The 18651-nt window shown below is 41.6% G+C and overlaps 2 protein-coding genes across 12 annotated transcripts in view; one reads left to right on the forward strand and one right to left on the reverse strand.

The window, feature by feature from the left end:
* The window catches only part of TMA16 (translation machinery associated 16 homolog), a 44660-nt gene extending 32361 nt beyond the window's left edge, over nt 1-12299 (forward strand). Inside the window, exon 9 of the transcript XR_007376498.1 lies at nt 123-12299. The gene's annotated coding sequence lies outside the window, so the exon portion shown is untranslated. The remainder of the gene's footprint in view (nt 1-122) is intronic.
* The window catches only part of MARCHF1 (membrane associated ring-CH-type finger 1), a 284313-nt gene that overhangs the window by 6122 nt on the left and 259540 nt on the right, over nt 1-18651 (reverse strand). For all 11 annotated transcript variants that reach the window (XM_048942369.1, XM_048942363.1, XM_048942367.1 and 8 more), the window contains one exon: nt 15255-15435. In XM_048942369.1, coding sequence (XP_048798326.1) covers nt 15255-15435 — 181 coding nt within the window. The remainder of the gene's footprint in view (nt 1-15254; nt 15436-18651) is intronic.

Genomic DNA, 18651 nt, shown 5'->3' on the forward strand with positions numbered 1-18651 from the left:
TGTGAAATATATGACAAGAAACTAATTAGGCCATGCTGCCTCTATAGACTTAGCACAGTAAAATACAGAACAATGATGTGTGCTCTGTCACCATAAAATTCATAATGATCTCCTTTTCACAGATTCCCGGGAATGAAGAATTAGGAAGAAGAGTTCTGTTCTTTAGCTATTTGTGAATGACACCTCAAGCCGTTTTGTTGCAGTACAGCCACAACATGTTGCTAACAGACAAGTCAAAAGCTGAATGTTTATTTTGACTTTACCTGATCCACAGCTGAGAAGAAAACACAAACGTTAGCTTGTAATATTCAAACCATTCTGAGATAGTCTCAGTTGCTTACAATTAGAGGAAGGCAGTGGTGAAGCAGCCTTCCCATAAAATACAAACTTAAGAAGTGCAGCTCCACTGAGGAGTAAATGCTTGCCTTCTAAACCAGACAGAAGAATATGACATTTACTAGCAAAATGCCTTGATTCTGATGAACGATCTTGCAGCCCATAGCTGGAACACAGCAAGTGCAAAGTGTGATACAACAGTGCCACCCATCTCCCAGCCATGCAAACACTCACTTGGCCTGCAGCTGGGAAGCAGCACAAGAAGCTTTGGTTTGAGGAAGTAACAAACTTCCCAAATTGCTTATGGCCGCTGTTGGAAATGGCATCCTATGCTAAGTAGATCTTTAAGCTGAACCAAGTTGGCTGCTGATTTTTAAAGATAAGTCTGGAAAAACTGGAGGCATTAAAAAAGGCAATAAAACACAGAACCTCAGGTTCACATAGTTTGTGTTAGTAGCATACAGTGGTTAGAAAGGACTTTATCACTACAGTCATATCGTGTCTTAACAGAGACCAGGTTACACAGTGTTTGACCTGCAGACTTTGACCATTGTTGCAATGAAAAATTCAACTCAAGCCTTGCAAGACGCTTTCTTTGCCACAGAAATAATTGTCTTCGTCCTTAAGGAAGAAAGGATTCTACTTCAACACTTTGTGTAGCTTTAGATGCTTTGTGGAAGTTCAGTGAAGAATACAAAGACAAATGAACTGGTAATTAAACAGATTCTTTCAGTCATCTCTTATACTAAGCTTCTGTTCTACTGAAGGGAAAATTCTATGCTGAATTTTCTATTGCCATGCGTATCAGCAGCTCACGATAGCCTTTCTGTTCTCTGTAATACACTCAAAAGCCTTTGGGAGTTCATCTGAATGCAAAGTCAAATCTTTTCCATGCAGACTTTGAAAATTTAAAAAGAAGAATGTTGATCTCAATAATATAAATGTAAACATTTTGTAGGTGGAAAAATTTACAACAGGCCAAATAGTTTAAATAAAAGAAAAGACAGTTTCGTCAAGCTTGTGCTGAGATTTACAAAAAGGGGAGAGCAATACAGCAGAAATGGGCTAAAGCAGGCCTTTCTTGCTAACATCCCGTGATCACAGAATCATTAAGGTTGGAAAGACCGATAAGATACTCCAGTTCAACCATCAATCCATGCCTGTGACCACTCTAGACCACGTCACTCAGTGCCACATCTTCCCTTTTCTTCAACACTTCCAGTGACAGTGACACCTCCCCGTGCAGCCCAGCCCATTCCAGTGCCTCACCAATCTTTCTGAGAAGAAATGTTTCTTAATAATGAACCTGAAACTCCCCTGGCACAACTTCAGGCCATCACCTCCTGTCTGATTGCTGTTACGTGGGAAAGAGACCACCCCCACCTTGCTACATCCTCTTTTCAGGGAGTTGTAGACAGTGATAGCGTCTCACCTGAGCCTCCTCCAGATAAAACAATCCTAGCTCCTTCAGCCACTCTTTATGAGACTTGTGTTCCAGACCCTCTGCAGCTTTGCTGTCCTTCTCTGGATGTGCTCCAGGGCCTCAATGTCTCTCTTGTAGTGAGAGACACAAAACTGAATGCAACACTCGACATGTGGCTGCACAGCAAGTCTTGCTTCTTCTCTGGCCCCTTCTCCCACCAGAAAGTGTACGTGCGTCTGTCATAGCCATGTTACCACACCAGAAATAAGGTGGCCGAGAACAGAATGGTAGAGGCCACCGGGTGGTTACAGAGCTGGAACATCACACCCAAACAACTGCAATAAAAAAGAAGGGCACAGGGAGGATCTTGGTCACTGGAATGGATGCAAGGGGGGTCTGAGCTCTTGGGAGCAGTTTACAGCTGCTCAGTGGCACTCAAGGCAATGCTGCTGCCTCAGCTCCAGCTGTAGTCCCAGTTGTCCTTCTACTCGAGTCACCGCGGTCTGAGCTTAGACAGGGAAGTCAAATTATAACATTCATCCAGTAGTCCTGGTGATCCCTGTGGTAGATGAGGTAATTTTGTTGTCCTAAACACGTATTGTAGCTTGGATGAACAGTGAGCGTTGTGACTGCTGTCATTCTCTGCTAGATGTGTGATCTGCTAGCAATTTAAATGAGCAATGTGCTATTTTAGGACTTTTGCAGTAGGCTTAAATCTAACATTTAAATGTTAATGTTCGCACAGACTTGTTTGGACAAAAGCAAAAACAGATGAAGTAAAAACTGCTTGAAAGTCCATAGCAAAGGCTTTGAAACAACAATATACTGGACAGGAAAAGCATCAAGTCCTTTTACTTGTGCTCTGTTGACCAAGGCTCCACGTATGCTAAAGCTGGATGGGTGCATTTGGCAGCTGCTGCCACATCGTAGGTATGCCTCCTTAACTCCCATTAGATTAAAGCATGGTGGTAATCCCCAGCTTCCTCAATTCCCACAGCTACATGAAGCTGCATCACATTTTTGCTAATGACTGAAATAAGAGTGCCAGTGCAATTTCCTCGGAAGCATGTATCCCAGGGAAACTTGCACCGTGCTCTGCGAACCACTGGAGGGCGGTGGGAGACAACATACGTGCTGCAGAAGTTCCTAGCAAGCCAGGGCAAAACAAGTGTCAAGGGAAACAAACTGGATTGCTTTGGCTGTCTGAAAACCAAACGGCTCTTCCCAGCCCGATCAGCACTTACAGCTGCTTCTAAAACACGCCATGCAATCGAGCCCGAGTTCTGTGCTTCACTGTCAAGAGGTCGGTAACAAACTTGTGCCCTGCTGTACATTTCTACGTTGTGTTTTGCTCCTTACCAACCATCTTAATCAGAAATTTAGAGGAAACAGTTGCTGGCTTCATAACTCACTCTTGCAATTAAAAACGAGTCCTCTGGGGGAGAGAGAGAAAAGATGTGAACAGCCTCGTACCCAAGGAACGTCTAAATCAGGCTCTGTCAAACCACTTCCCCTTCCTGTCACACAGCCTGAGAAAATCCCAGATGTTTGTTCTGAAGGACCCAATTTGCCACCCCACGTGACATTAATAAAACCTCCGTTAATCAACATGCAACAAATAGATTGGGATATTTTTTAATATCCTCTTCAGCCCGAGGGTCTGAAGATGCTGCTTCGTATCCGAGAAATACCAGTACAGCCTTTCGACTTACAGAGAGAAGCACATGCACAGTTTTAGTTCTCTCCTGCACACGGAGCTTTGTGTGACACGAAGCAGTGTCAGGATGCCCCCAGTGCAGGAACAACAGCTTTGCACCGTTCACACAACGCTGTTCCTGTTCCACAGAACTGTCCTCTGCAAGCTTTGCTGCCTGTATTCCTTTGCCCACTGTCAGACTGCAGATTTACAATTCTGTGTCCTCGTGTCAGCTCCTGCTCGGGGTAACAATCCTTGGGCACCAAATTTTGTCTGCACAGACTTCCTGGAGCAATTCTCAATCTACTCCAGGTTTGCAGATTCATGTTTCAAAACAAAAGGTCCTTTTTTTCTGCAGAGGCTCATGACCAAAGATGCCAAAGTGAACGTGAAGTTAATGAGCTGCTTAGCCAGAGAATGAGTGCCTGGACTTTTGACTCCCAGGCATTTGCAGGAACCTTATTTTTAAATTACACGTGAGGAGGCTTCATAGAGAAATATGGAGCAGGCATGGCATTCTTAATAGCAAATATTCTTCCTGTTCTGACATTATACAGCCATTATTTAGCAAAGAAATGGCAATGGATACAATGCATACAGATTCCCTTCTGCTCTCACAGCCGAAGTCATGCAACATTTTCTAAAGAAAGTCTTCGAACCAACCTCAATCTTGAAATAATCATGCAAAATGTAGGCTAATTTCGTTAGGGGCTGTCATAGAAACTGCATTTTGCACACAGGTTAGGAGTACTCAGAAAAGCACCTTTCTTTTCTCAAAATAGGCTGAAGGATCCAGGCTGTGTTTTTAAAACAGCTCCCATGGTCTGGAGCAGCGTACAGAGCGGTGAGCTGAGCAGGGAAGATATGTCAGCAGTGGGCACATGTCTGCAGCTTAGAGTTATTTATTGTCTGTGGGGAAGGGAGGGCTCTTTGGTGGCCTGTTGCAGTCCTAATTGGCTCAGGCTCACTGCTATCAAACGACAGCTGGAGGAAAGCAGCTCAACAGTAGTTTGCAGGAATGGGATTTGTGCAATGGGTGGAAGAGGAAGAAATAACAGTAATGAAAGACAACGGGGTTCCCCGCATCAGAGGAACGAGCCAGCCTCACGCAGATCTGAAGTATCGATCAGAGATGAGACTTTAATCGTTGTAATTTAAGGAAAAGCATTTTGGAGCACACTGTGCTATTTAAACAACGTGTGGTTACAGTCTGTACCCGAGGGACTGCAGCTTAAAGAAGGAAAAAGCATGCCTCGCTGCATCGTGCTCCAAGTGGAGCACCTGTCATGCAAACAGCACGTAGCAAGTCTCCTGGCTGAAACTGAAAGGAATGGGCCATGAAACCTCCTTGTTCTGTTCCCCAAACATTTCCAGAGTGTGTTCAGAAAGAACTCAGTGAGTTCACTGAGACACAGAAAACACTTTTGCGATCGGCTATGTCAAAAGATGCATCCCAGAGAAAGAACTCCTGAAAGAACCAGAGTAAGAACCCAGCCACTAAGCACAAAAATAACAGAAACAAAAATGTCAACCCCCCCACCCAATGTCATCTGGTGTATTACATGGCCATATCCATGCACAGCCCTACCTTGACCTAGTTAGCTCATTAGATTAACTGCTACAAATCCTCCTCTGGCAAACGTGCCTCAAGTTTACATAAAATCTATTTCTGTCCCCCATGTGACACTACACAAACCCAGCTGGAGTGCAAATTAACGCCTGTGTTGTGTTTTAAACAACTATTTTAAAAGTTTAAACCTCAGGTGCACCTCTAAAGACAAACACCTTAATTCCCTTTTATGTGCAATACGCATGAGCTACTTAATGAAAAATCTAACTTGGATGCATACTCTGAGATTATCACCTGCATAGGACCAGCTTTATCATAATGAAGACATCCCTGTATTTCTTTTCAATGCAACAGCTAAAAAGGCTGGACTTGAGTGACAGAATCAGTTGAGCACACTTCACAAACTTACGGGATCTCTGACTGTACGTCGTCAATTAGCAGACCCTTAAAAAGTGCAAAGCAGGGATATTAAGCAATTTGAAAAGATCATTTCTAAAATGAAGTAGCTGTTTTTGCAATCTGGAAGTACCATTGAGAATACTTGTCATTTACCAACCAGAAGAACTTCAGTACCTGCATCCCAATCATTCCAACACAAACTAGATGAAGAAATACCACATTTTGGCAATATAGGAGTTGCCAGATCTTATGTCCTTGTCATACATATTCTGTCTCTGACAGTGGCTAACACCAGATACTTCAGAGAAATGTGTAAGAAACCCCGTGGCAAATAGTTATACCACAAACTCTCCATACTGCAAGATTCTTCCTAGCTCCTATCCACAAGAAAGTAATTTACATTATTACATAGAATGTAAATGTATTATCTGAAGCGTTTACTTTCCAGGGTTCCTCTGAATGCTGAAACAACATAACTTTCTTTCCTTAATAGAGGTCTACATGACCAGCCTCTGTTACTATCATAAGCTTTTATTTTAAAATTGCTTCTCTGTTCCTTCCACTGTCATTCCATAGCGTAGGTACTGCAATCACAGTCCAGGCCTCAAAAAAAAACTTGAACTAACTTAGACCAAAATAAAGATCAACCTAATTACCATGCTAAAAAGCATTTTAATTAATTTTTCGATTATAATTTTGCTTCGAGGCCATTTAAAATGAGATTACTTTTTCCAGCCAAAGCGGTTGAGGGGGCTGCATTTTGTGGTTTGTGCTCTATGATGACTGAACAGCTGTGACATGTCCAGTGCTGGACTCTAAACGCCAAGTGATGAGGCCAAAGCAGCCCCAAGTCCTTCTTCCAGTAGAGCAGCCGTAGCAAACCACCTCTCAGGAGCTCACGCTAGGGTCTCTGTCTCTAAACATCAAATCACATGGGCTGCCTTCACATATCTGAGAGTATTTGGGTCTTAAAAAAGCAAAAGAAAGCTAACAGAGCAAAAGAGAAATAGGAAAAGAAATCAGAGAGGTGGATGGCAGCGTGCCGAAGGTCAGCATCCCACCAGACGCTATCGTACGCCTCTGCACCTTCTTCAGTCTTTTCCAATTACTACCAAATTCCCAGAAGAATGAATCTTCATTGTGTTCCCTTAGGCACACACTTCCAGTTTATGACCTTAAGTTTGTTAATGAGAAGTCTTTACCTGAATCATTTTCTATTCAACACTCATTACACTGCTTAATTTCCTCGGTATCTAATTGTCTAGCCTGCTGAGAAATATCTTGAAACGTGCATTTCAAAATCAGAGCTGATGAAATGAAACTGATGACAACTGAAAAGCTAAATCAATGCCCTTTTTCTTTAGCTGTGGTTGTAAACAGTGCACAATGTCTTCTCCAGAAGTTACAACAGAATAGTCCACCTATTTTCCCTTGTTTGCCTTCTCTTAGTGCAAGCATGAAAATTCACATTACTGCCTTGTACAACAAGTGCTTGGCCTTTTTTGTTTGCAAGCATGTCCTCGATTCTCATAATTTAAGCACTCTTACCAGTATGTAAAAATTCACTGGAGTTCTAATTTGTATCTTACAGAACAGAAGCCTAAAGTCATTTGCCAGGAGAACTTACACGTGACTTGAGCTACAGAACCATGTACTGAAGCTCTATAGTCCACGTCCCTTCAGCATCACATGTTGTAAAATGAACAGAGAGAAATACAGCAGTAAGCAGGGGAGGGAAAGGCACAGAGGTGAGTTTGCATACGAAGGAGTCTTTTGAGGTATTTCTGCCCTTCTCTCATTCAGATCAAACCAACTTGGCACAATCCTTCCTCTCCTCTCCTACCACCCACTAAATAGCAGAAGTGGTCCTGAACAAGGAGGTTTTTAGTTTTTTCCTCTTGTTGCTTTAAGCATGTCATATCATTGCCATTTCCCAAAGTTGAGAGCAACTGACCTACACTGCAAGTAACATGTAACTTAACCTCTTTCTTTGACTAAATCAGCCTGAACCATTACAAAAATATGCCTTCTATACCCCTGAGTACCAAAACCCATGCATTGTTAAATATATTTCTGTTTAAATATATCTAGATGTACTTTGTTTTTGTAACTTGGTATATGCTGCATACATACATGGCTGATGTGCCACTTCCCAAGATTACAAAAAGGAGCTGACATGCTCCATAATCTGTAAATATGGTCTGAATACTGCTGATTTCCAAATGAATAACTACAGTTACTTTCTCTACTTCAGTGTTTCCACAGGAGACACTCTTTTGATCCTATTAAATAAAAATGAAATGCAGGAAATTCGTGCTGAGGAAAAGCTACAGTAATTAACATAAAACTACAGCCCAGTGCTCTGGCATGCTGAGCTGAGGGAACCTATTCAATGTGAGAGAACACCAACAAACACCCTACATTCCAATTTTGTCACATACAAACTAGAACAGATGATAAAAGACCTACACTCCTGGAGGAGAAGGCTCTCACTTCAAGTAATTTTAATAAAATGCCACAGGAATAAAATTCAATTAACAGCAAAAATCAAAAGTTTGGGGAATAAACAATGACAATTTTCCCAAATGATCAGAATTTTGATCAAGTACCATGCATACAACTGCTACACTCAAGAGAATCCATTTTTAGCATGCATTCCAGCAGTAAGCAAGCATCAGCTTGTGAACTAAAACTCAGTTCAGATCATACTCACATCATCAGTTCTCACACAGAATCACTTTGATGCAAACAAGCACTGTAAAATTGGGTGTGTTACTTAAGTGAGAGACTAACAGACACATTCACCAGATCATGAATAGTAGCCTGCTCCCATTAGAGCATGAATAGCAATGGCCGTTTAAGTCAACGCCTGGGATCATCCTGTTATTTGAACTTCATATTATTAACTATACATTATGTTTAAGGACTCTGTGCCATTTACCTTCTTAATGTAAAGCCAGTTTTAAGGGACTGTCAGAGCCAGACCTAATCCAACCCTCCTCTGTTAGGAGCAATAAAAAGCAGGCTCCAAAAATGAAACAGTGAAATGAATGAAATTTAGAAAGAAAAAGAAGATTCCAATTACTTAAAAAATAACTGAGAAACTGATGTGAACTGCAGAATAGAGCAGAATCTTCTACGTGAAATGGACATGAAATCTTCTGATGCAAGCTGCATCTCCAAAAGAGCTCAGACCAAAACTATTTCAGCTTCAGAAAGCACAGAAGAACTTGTACGTCCCAGAGCTCACGTTTGTGTCTGTGTGCAAGTGGGTAACAGCAGTAATAGCTCGAGTGGGCCAATCTCCTGAATTCTCTTTGCATTTGTAAATGCTACTGAGCAGCAAAAGTAGCAAACTTAGATAAGAGCAGTTAATTAAAAAAGGAAACAGTTTTCATTTCATTCTCTGGTGTAAGATTTTTTTTGTTGGCCGGCATCCCAACAAAGTGCCTTTTTGCAAGCTGAGGGTATGCCATGATGGTTTCAAAGCATGAAGCACAAGTCAGCATCTCCTGCCTTTGGGATCTGGAACAGCTGTGTAAATAAAAGCTGTGCTGCATGTAAGGGAAATAAAGAGATGCAAGCCTAACCAAATTCTACCATCACAAGCATGGTAAGATACCTTACTCTTCTTAGGGCACGGGACACAAGACAACACCAGGAACCACAGCATGTTACCCACAGACAGATAAATTAGCAGCAACGCTCTTTTACTCTCCCAAATATCACACATACAGTTGTCTGAACACAGTAGTTCCTTGCATCCTCAAAGCATCACAGTGGGATACAAATGCTACAGAATTATTTTAACTTTCAAAGCTTTCAAATACACTTTTCCCCCGAGCACAGAGTTATTCACTACAATAATGTGATAGCCAATAAAAAAGTAATAGCTCTGTGCCTTTGTGCATATTGGTGAAGTGTCTGACCCTGCATATTACAAGAAATTATTTGAGGCTAGCAATGTTTTGAGATGGTTTACTCTGAGAAAAGAAAACACTGAAGCAGGTTGCCTTGACGACGCTCTGCAGCTACACCAGAAATCAAAAGGAAATGTAGGATCTTCTGCTATGTTAATGATTGCAAAGCATTCACCAAATTGAGTTAAAAGCCAACTAATCCCACGGCGAGTCAACGCTACCTGACCTATGCAATATTAGCTATCACTTCTTATCATAAGCCTTATTAGAAAAGTGATGACAAAGCCAGATGGTACATGCTTCAGAGCTGAGAGCAGGAAGAAGTAAACAACTTGCTATCCGGTAATGACTGCTCCGAGTTTCATTTGTTCCTAGGAGACCGCCGGTCACGTCTGGCTCTGAGGGTCTGCTCTGGGGGCAGGAGAGGTTCCTAATGGTGCCCAGGCTTGATTTCACAACGACATCCCTGCAGGTTGCTTCCCTTCCAGCAGTCAGCAGCATATTCCTAACTAAAAAGCGTAAACACAAACTCTCCAAGTTTTTAGCCGAAAATAAATCAATTCCCTTAACATATTTTGCCCTCCCTGAATTTATCACGCATGCCACCAGATTTCTTCAAATAAAGATTTATCCACACAGTTCTGAATGAGTCCCTGCAGGCAGACATATTTCTTAAGATTTACTCTTCATATGGGATTGCACTGAGCACCTGGAAGGGAGCTCAATCAGCTAACACTAGCTAAGAGCTCTACAAACTAGATTTAGAGTAGTGTTGGTGACAATTGTTTTGTGAAAAAGGCACCCTGTACTCTCTTAACTCAGACAGAGGGAACAGAAGCAGATGTGCCCCTGCACATAATGTCTGGGTGAGAAACAGGACTCTGTGACTTTCCTTCTGTCCACCTCAGCACTCAAAGCACAATTCTGACTTTCTTCTGCTGCTTCCATAGGTAATCAGCCTTCTATTGAGGAGCCTTCAGATTTACTGATTTTTAAATTTGAGCATTACCCTGCACCACACATTGCCTGTTGGCTCAAACCCTCATTGGTTACACAGCTCCTCCTGATCTGATGGCCTTGGGGCAGCCAGAATATCTCTAATCTCTTCTGTTAAAACATAGCATTTGCTTTTGATCCAGCAGGTAAATCACTGCCATACCCCTCCGCTGACATCTTCCTTAATCAAGGTGATTTAACTGGATCACCACTAATCCAGGGACTGATACGACTGACCTGGGCTTTTCCATATGCAGTGTGAAATTTCAGTCAGTCTGTCACAAGACTTCTCTCCAGGACTTAAACACCCTGCTCTGGGCAGCAGTGAAGCAAATATCTGCAACTGAGACTTAAACTCTTGAATTCTGCATGGCAGTCAGAGCTGGAATGGAATCTTGATCACTTGTATGACAAGCTGCTGATTTTTAAAATAAATGGTACCAAGGGGAGAAAGAGCATTCCTTCCTTCTCTTCAATGACAGCGGGTGGGGACACGAGAAGTTCCACAGAGTTCAGGGGGCAAGACCCACAGAAATGCATCTTTTATCAGATTTAGAACTGCTATTTGTCAATACACAATAAAATAAGAATACAGAATGCAAGGGGAGTAAATACTTAGAAGATACACAGAATCATATAATGGCTTGGACTGAAAAGGACCTCAAAGATCATCTAGTTTCAACCCCCATGCCATGGGCAGGGTCACCAACCACTGGATCAGGCTGCCCAGAGCCACATCCAGCCTGGAACATATATGTTCAAAATAAGTTTCTTGCATTATCAGTAGACTTACACTGTTTTTTCTCCTGTTTAATTTAACAGAAACTTATCATTTAATTCTAAAAGAACACCTCCAATCCTCTTCCAGATCAGAAATGCAATGTACATTAACTGGTGTAGTGCTTCCCTAAGCAAAAATAATGACTTGTTCTTTCTTAATGATCAGCAGGTACTACAAGGCAGCAATGGCATATTACTGATGCTACACATAAGAAAGGCACTATTTGTAAAGCATTTCAAAGGGAAAACAAAATCAAGAGAGAAAACAGACATATCTGACACCCCAGAATAATCTGTTGGGATAAGCCATCAAAGGAAAAGATCAGATACCAGAAGTCTTAAGCAGACTGCCAAATTTAAATACAAAAAATACTCTGAAGAATGACAGACACGGTGGAGAAATCTCCATATGAAGGTATTTCTGGATTCTAAGTGCTTTAATCCATTTCATACTCAAATATTTTGAAACAGTTCCTGTTTCTACTCTGCTTTTGATACCAAATTCAAGTGATACAAAAGGCAGGTGCTACTTTATCAGGATCTCATCCTTTTTAATGAAAAAGTGATTTGCTCAGGATGAAGCTATTACCTGAGGAAGCTCAATAAGAAACTGACACAAGCTTATTGTCACTTTGTAATTCCCTGCTTGATAAATAAGGTTATTATAGACAAGAATTTCTGTGCTATGCACTGCAAATTGTAAAAAGTACAGCAACCATATTATTTATACAGCCACAGACAGTCACAACTGAGACCAGGAGAAATAAGAACAGACACGGTAAGCAATGCTTAATATTTAATCCCTAAATTTATATTTAGACAAGTAATTAGACCTCCCAAAATACACGAGACACGTGTACTGCCTGTTGATCATTACTTAAAAAGATATCAAAATTCAGTAAAATGATGAACCTAAGCTGTATTTGGCATCTGATACTTTCGGGGACTCTGTAATTAGATTACTAGTCCATACAGGGACAGGGGTTTTGATTTTAATGGAGATATATTGAATTATATTCACCTAATACACTGCTCATTGTCGCCTTTGGGTGCTAACAGCCATAAAGATGGTAATTCACCGGTTGAGTTGGAACAGTTTTGTGTTATAGTTAAGTCCTGCTTTTGTGATGCTACCAAAACATGTAGGTATCTGGAATTTAGTTCTGTGGCCTGTGAGTTTTCCTTTAAGCAGACCAGTATTTGGAGCACTGCAGAGGCATTATGATGAAGCTCGAGGAGGGAAGGCTAGACTGGATGTCAGGGGGAAGTTCTTCACAGAGAGAGTGATGAGGTGCTGGAACAGCTGCCCAGAGAGGCTGTGGATGCCCCGTCCATCCCTGGAGGTGTTCAAGGCCAGGTTGGATGGGGCCCTGGGCAGCCTGGGCTGGTATGAAATGTGGAAGCTGGTGGCCCTGCATGTGGCAGGGGGTTGGAGATTCATTGTCCTTGAGGTCCCTTCCAACCCTGGCCATTCTGTGATTCTGTGATGAAGATCATCAGAATGAAGCAATGTGCAGTCAAGAACCTAACTCCACAGTCTCACACTATAAGTAAGGTACGAATTAAAAATCAAAATTGGTTGGGAAACATGACCCTTAGTAAAATGCCACCTCAAACCCAGGTCTGTTGGCCATGGAAAAAGCTTCTTCTGGAGCTGGCCGGAAAGTTTCAATTTAGAGCAAACTTTTCTTTTTTTCCCCCAAATAAAATGAGTTACTTAGGGAACTGAATAAGAAGTCTCCTTTTGGAACTGTGGTCATTTGTCAGAGAAACACTGAAATGAAATGTCTTTTCAGAATGTCTCGAAGTACAAAGCCAGGCCTTAGCAAAACCTACGTCTCAGGAAAGTCTGGAAGTCCTAGAGTCACCTTAGTGACTTCCAGGTCCTCCAATAAAGTCTGTGGCGAGCTTCAGCTTTATGAGCTGCCTGTCCCACAGCTCTGTGGTCTCTGGCAGTCTTCAGGCAGTATTGGGAACGCCCCACAGACGACATTCTGGACTCCCAGGCTCCAAAAGAGCCTGCATGATGAACAAGCAAGAAACTTCATGTTGTTTCACCAGGATTTTCTTCTTTTTTTTTGCAAAGCATGAAGCTTTTCACAAAACAGAGCTTTAATGATTTTTAAAAAAGATGTTCTGTTGGAAAGCTACCAGGCAGCTGTGCTTTCATGGTAAATCTCCTTACAAAAATTCTTTTCCCCCTTACCCTGTTTTTGCTATAGCTGTCAAAACGCATCCTTTATCAAACAGCCTCTCATAACCTGGATAGCATTTCATAAATCTGTGAAAGATGGTGATGATAGTGCATACACTTACTAAGGATCATACATTTAGTTCAACACATGAAAACTGTCATGCTTGGAAAGCGATAAATGTAAATAACGTCATCAATTCTAACTTCCAACAGTGAAAAAAGTTTCCAAATTCCAGTTATAAGGCAGGCTCTGCAATTAGATGCTGGTTCCACATCATGCTGAAAAATATTTTTTAGCAATGCATTTCAAGGAGGTATTTTGACATCCTTTGACTGTCAGGTGAGATAAACTACAGCACTGTCTTGAGCCAAAACAAAACTATTCCCTCTGAAAGAGGAGCCTCAATTTTGCTACTGTGGAAATCAAAACCATACCTGGAACCAATGAGATGTGGCTGAAGAGATTAATAATGTGCTAATCACTCAATTAAGAAAATACAGACTTGTAGGAATGGCACTGACATTTTAAATCAGCCAGTCCTGCACTAATTCAGCCACATGCAAAAAATAAAAAACAAAAATGGGGGTGAGTGGCAGTGATAGCACACACAGTGAGAAGTGACTACTTCTGATATCAGCGGCACTTGTGATATCAACAGTTATGCACATTTCTCTCTCCTTTTCATGTAGGATGCTATACATCTTACTTCCTGATTTTCAGGACACTAATTATCTAACATAACGCTTAAAACACTGCTAGCTGCAAAAAAGGTATGCTGCAGACAGGGGATTTCATACCATTATCTGCTTCCCGTCACATTATCTAAAATTTGTCTGCTATTACTAAAAATTGAATCAATGTAATTAAGTTTTAAGCCATCATCTTTTGATTTACATCTGTTTCAATTGCCAGTCTATCTGGCAAGATCTGCATTCCTTCCTATCACAGGCTCTGCTTGTCAAATCAAACTCCAGCACTCTCTGCAACAGTTATCATTGGGGACTTAATGGACAATATCTCTGGATGAAAAATGAGCAGGGATTTTATTAGCTTTACTTTCTCTTGAGTACTACCAATGCAAGGCTGACATGACAAAATGTCTTCTGCCTTCAAAACACCACCACATATGCATATACTAGCTATAAGCAGATAGCATCTATATGGTTTTCACTGAAATTTAAGTCAAAAGCTGCCATGTACTAGATTGACTCAGGCTTCAAATTGGATGTGGCAAAATCCAAAATGGATGAACGCGTTTTTATAGAAAACCTACAGGAGAAATTCACTCCAAAGAGAACAAAAGCCACGTATGCTTATCAAACCCTTCACTTTCCCCACACTGACAACCCTGGTACCATTAAGTTGATTTATGCTGGAAAGTAGATGTGTACAGATAACACAGATTTGACTTTCAAGATGCAAGACTGCCCTGTAGTTTAGGGGCCATTAACTAAACAAGTGATTAATTTGCCCACAAGTGTAACAGAACAGATGCAGCTAAATTGACTGTGTTATTTCATAACTGCCATCTCCACGTTAGTATAAGCATGATTCTCAAGCAGAAGTTATGCACTCAATGTAAGAACTAATGGCTGAAGAGAGCTGTGTAATTCAGGAGTAAAACGTGATAAGCAAGATTTCTTTCTGGCTTAAAAATAGGCAGATCAAACTATAGCAAAACGCAGAAGATGAATATTCTAAATGCAAAAAACTATTATTTGCACATTTATATTGCATGCATGGGGAAAGAGAGTCTTTATTCACTTTGTAAAATAATTAACTTATAAGCCAACAACGACAACAACAACAAAATCTCCGGGATGGATTTAATAACAGGGAATATAAAGACATTTTGGACATTTCTTTAAATGTGCTGGTACTTCGTGCAGCCATTCCAGCCAGCTGGCACTACAGTGTAATTAATACAAAAGCAGCATACCTTCCGAAGAGGTTTGAGCTTGGTCTCCATTATGAAGTCGTACTTGCAGAGTTCACAGCAGCGCGTGTCTGAGCTCTTAATCCACTGGTGCAGGCAGGCCTGGTGCACAAAGCGCAAGGTCCCCGTGCAGCGGCACGGCGTGATGAGGGGACTTTCATCGTCTCCCTCACAGTGACAGATCCTGACAAGGAAGACAGCAAGAGCAAGTGAGGAAACGTTCCAATCAGCACAGCAAAGGCACTGGTTTACTCTCATTTTCAGACCTGACATTTGTAAGACACGAGGTGGATGACCTTTCAGATTAAGGCCTGTGACCATGCTCCTTGTTCCCTTCTGTCACTTCGCTTCATTTAGCTATTTCCCTTTGAATTGGCTATGTGAGCAGAAGGTGAATCAGTAGGAAGAACACCGTCTTCCTGTTTATGCGTAGCAAAGCCTTTACGACAAGTATCTGTGCTCTTTCTTACAGTTAGAGTTGAGTAGCTCTTGGTCTGTAATTAATGAAAGAAAACACCCAAAGTCAGCGTAATCTAATGCCAAACTGAGAATATCCAGTATGAAAAGTACAGTAAGTTCCTGGGATACATATTAGTAGTTACACAGTTAAAAGAATTAGAGAATCTGAGCTCTCTCTGGAGCAACGTGTACACACATCCATGTGTTTTCTAGGAGACAGGTGTCAGAAAGCCATGATCCTTTCTCTTTTTCACTCTTCACCATCCCTTTGAAGTAGGTATCTTCATTATCTGGGAAAACAAAAACTACAGCTGCAAGCAGACCCTAGGACAGACTGCGGTCTCAGAGGTGTCATGACCTTGTAATGGGATACAGAGCTTTCCACATGCAGTTTCACATGCAGTAAGTGTCATCACATTACAATCTGATGTCTTTTTCCTGTGACTTATGCCCAAACGTCTGGATGATCTTCCTCTATTCCAGACAGACTCCTGATCACAGCAGAACAGTCACTCGTTGAAAACAACGTCAGCTTTATTTGTAAGCATCCCTGTTGGGGCAGAGCAAGCTCTGCAGTAAGCATGAGGGCTAATCAAGCATCTGAAGGGAAGGAGGGTCTACCTCAGGAAGAGTAACTCCCATCTACATCTCAGATAAAACACAACCAAACACTCAAGGCTAAATGAATGTCTGAAGAGACAGACTGGCACGGAAAGGGGGATGGGGGGGGAAGTCTGAAAACTGTTACTTCAGAATAGGGAAGTAAAGCAACAGCACAGATCCTTGTGTCACGCAAACAAAACTTTCAGCCCAGCCCTTAGGAAAGGCAGGCTCAGATACATGCACAAATCTGAGCAAGTGTGGTCTGAGGAACAGCTGTGGAAAGGTGGCCGTATTTCTCCTGGGGTAGAAAAAGGGCTGAGGAGAGCCCTGCAGAGGGAATAAGCCCTTCCTAGAGCTGGGCAGGGTAATTGCCTCACCAAAGGAGCAGGCACCCCAGCAAAGATCCCATGAAGGACTGTACGCAGCACACACAGGCTGCCACATCTACAAGCATGAGGATGAGAGCTCAAGGTCTAAAGGAAAGCTTTATGGATCGAGAGCAGCAGCTTCACTGTTATTTCATGGCATAGCCAGAAGGCAGAAGAAAACAAATCTACAATCAAGAGAAAGCAGAACAAAGCTTGCTTTGCTAGATGTGTAGCAGGAAAGAAAAAAGCTAGGAAAAAAATGAAGCTCTGGGAAACATGACACATAAAAGTGAGATTTTCAGTGTCCGACTTGGTGCCCATAAGCATCTTCTACACATGGGAGCAGGAGAGGAAAAGACCTGCCACCTGAGTCATGGACACATTCTAGTTTAGAGACAGACACTTCACAAGAACTCTATTTGCAATCTTGTCTTTGTCTCAAGCTAACTGCAGCAGTGGCTTAGTTCTTATACAGAAACATGCTGTATGCTGTCTTCTGATTGAACCTGCAGCAGAAGTAGAAGTGAATTTGTCAGAACAGGGAATAGTCATTTCTCTAACAAATTCCTATTCCCAGCAGAGAGTTACACAAAAAAACATCATTTTCTTTTTAAATTAAAGCTATTTCCCAAAGGAAAGCTAGTATTCTTTGTTCATTTAAATTCAACCTATACATAATTTATTTTACAGGCTTAGCATTTAAACCATTTAGAAATTATACAGCTGAACTAGGTACCCAAGAGTGTTTTTTCTACTATTGCCAGAATTGTTTTAAATTATTGCAAGCGCTAAAATACAATCCTAAAACTCCACTGGGATCTTCAGATAAAGTGACAGTGCAAATTTGAAATGAATAAAAGCATTCTTCAGTAGGAATAGTTACACAAAAACCAGCATACGAATTATACATTCTACACGTGCTTCTGTTGTACATAAGTTACAAGCTAAATATATAAATAACACGGTGACATTAAGAATGTACAATATAAGAAGTCCCAGCTAAATAATCTAATGATCTCTTCTAGCTTTCCAGCCAAGAAATACGTAATGAGAAGAAAAATAAACTTCAAATGGAATTGAAGTCTAGAGAACATAACCAAAGGCATGGTTTTCATTAGCTTGAATGCTCTTTGGTGCAATTTAGGTCTTCATTATTTGTTGATCCAGAAGGAATTGAGCTCAGACGAAACCTGTGCTACCCAAACTCAGAAGAACAGTCTTCAAAGATAGCTGGGTACTGACAGCTGATGGTGAATGAAATCCCTGCTAGCTGCTCAATAAGGCTTTTACTAACTTTTAACATCTCCCTTAGAATGAGCACTAAAACAGAATTTTGGTTTTGCTCTTTCCTGTATTTACTTACTATTATCACAGAGCATAGGAAATAAATTACAAACAGCGGCTTTGAAAAACGTGCGGTGCAAACTGAGGTGGGGATACAAAGCACAGACTCATCTGAAGTGTAGCTAAAGCAGGTGGCCAGCACAGGGCTTCCATTCTAGTCATCTATCTTTACATCAGCACAACTGTTCAAAATTTCCACCTCTGAGACTTGAAAGGCCTGGCTTTGGCTTACATACTTCAGAAGCGAGCTGATGGACATTTATGCACAAACTGCAGTGCAGCACTGGCTGTGGTTCATGGCTCAGGCAGACCAACAGGATTTGTGCATTCAGCTTTCCTCAACTTTCTAGTCCTTAGTTAGAAAAATGGCCTTCATTATACAGCAATGCTTTTGACTCCCTGGCAGCGGCAGGGAGGGAAGGAAGACAGCTGTCTGACTGAGACCCTGGTGTTAGAATCCCTTTACCGAGCCTGCAATTTTCTTTGTTATTTCTGTTTTGCAGGTTTGGCAGCTTAGCGCTTCTGAGATTCCTGCCTGCACTGTCACAGAATCACAGAATCACAGAATCACCCGGGTTGGAAGGGACCCCAAGGATCATGTAGTTCCAACCCCCCTGCCTAGCAGG

Source organism: Lagopus muta, chromosome 4, assembly GCF_023343835.1.
Source record: "Lagopus muta isolate bLagMut1 chromosome 4, bLagMut1 primary, whole genome shotgun sequence".
Classification (NCBI taxonomy): domain Eukaryota; kingdom Metazoa; phylum Chordata; class Aves; order Galliformes; family Phasianidae; genus Lagopus; species Lagopus muta.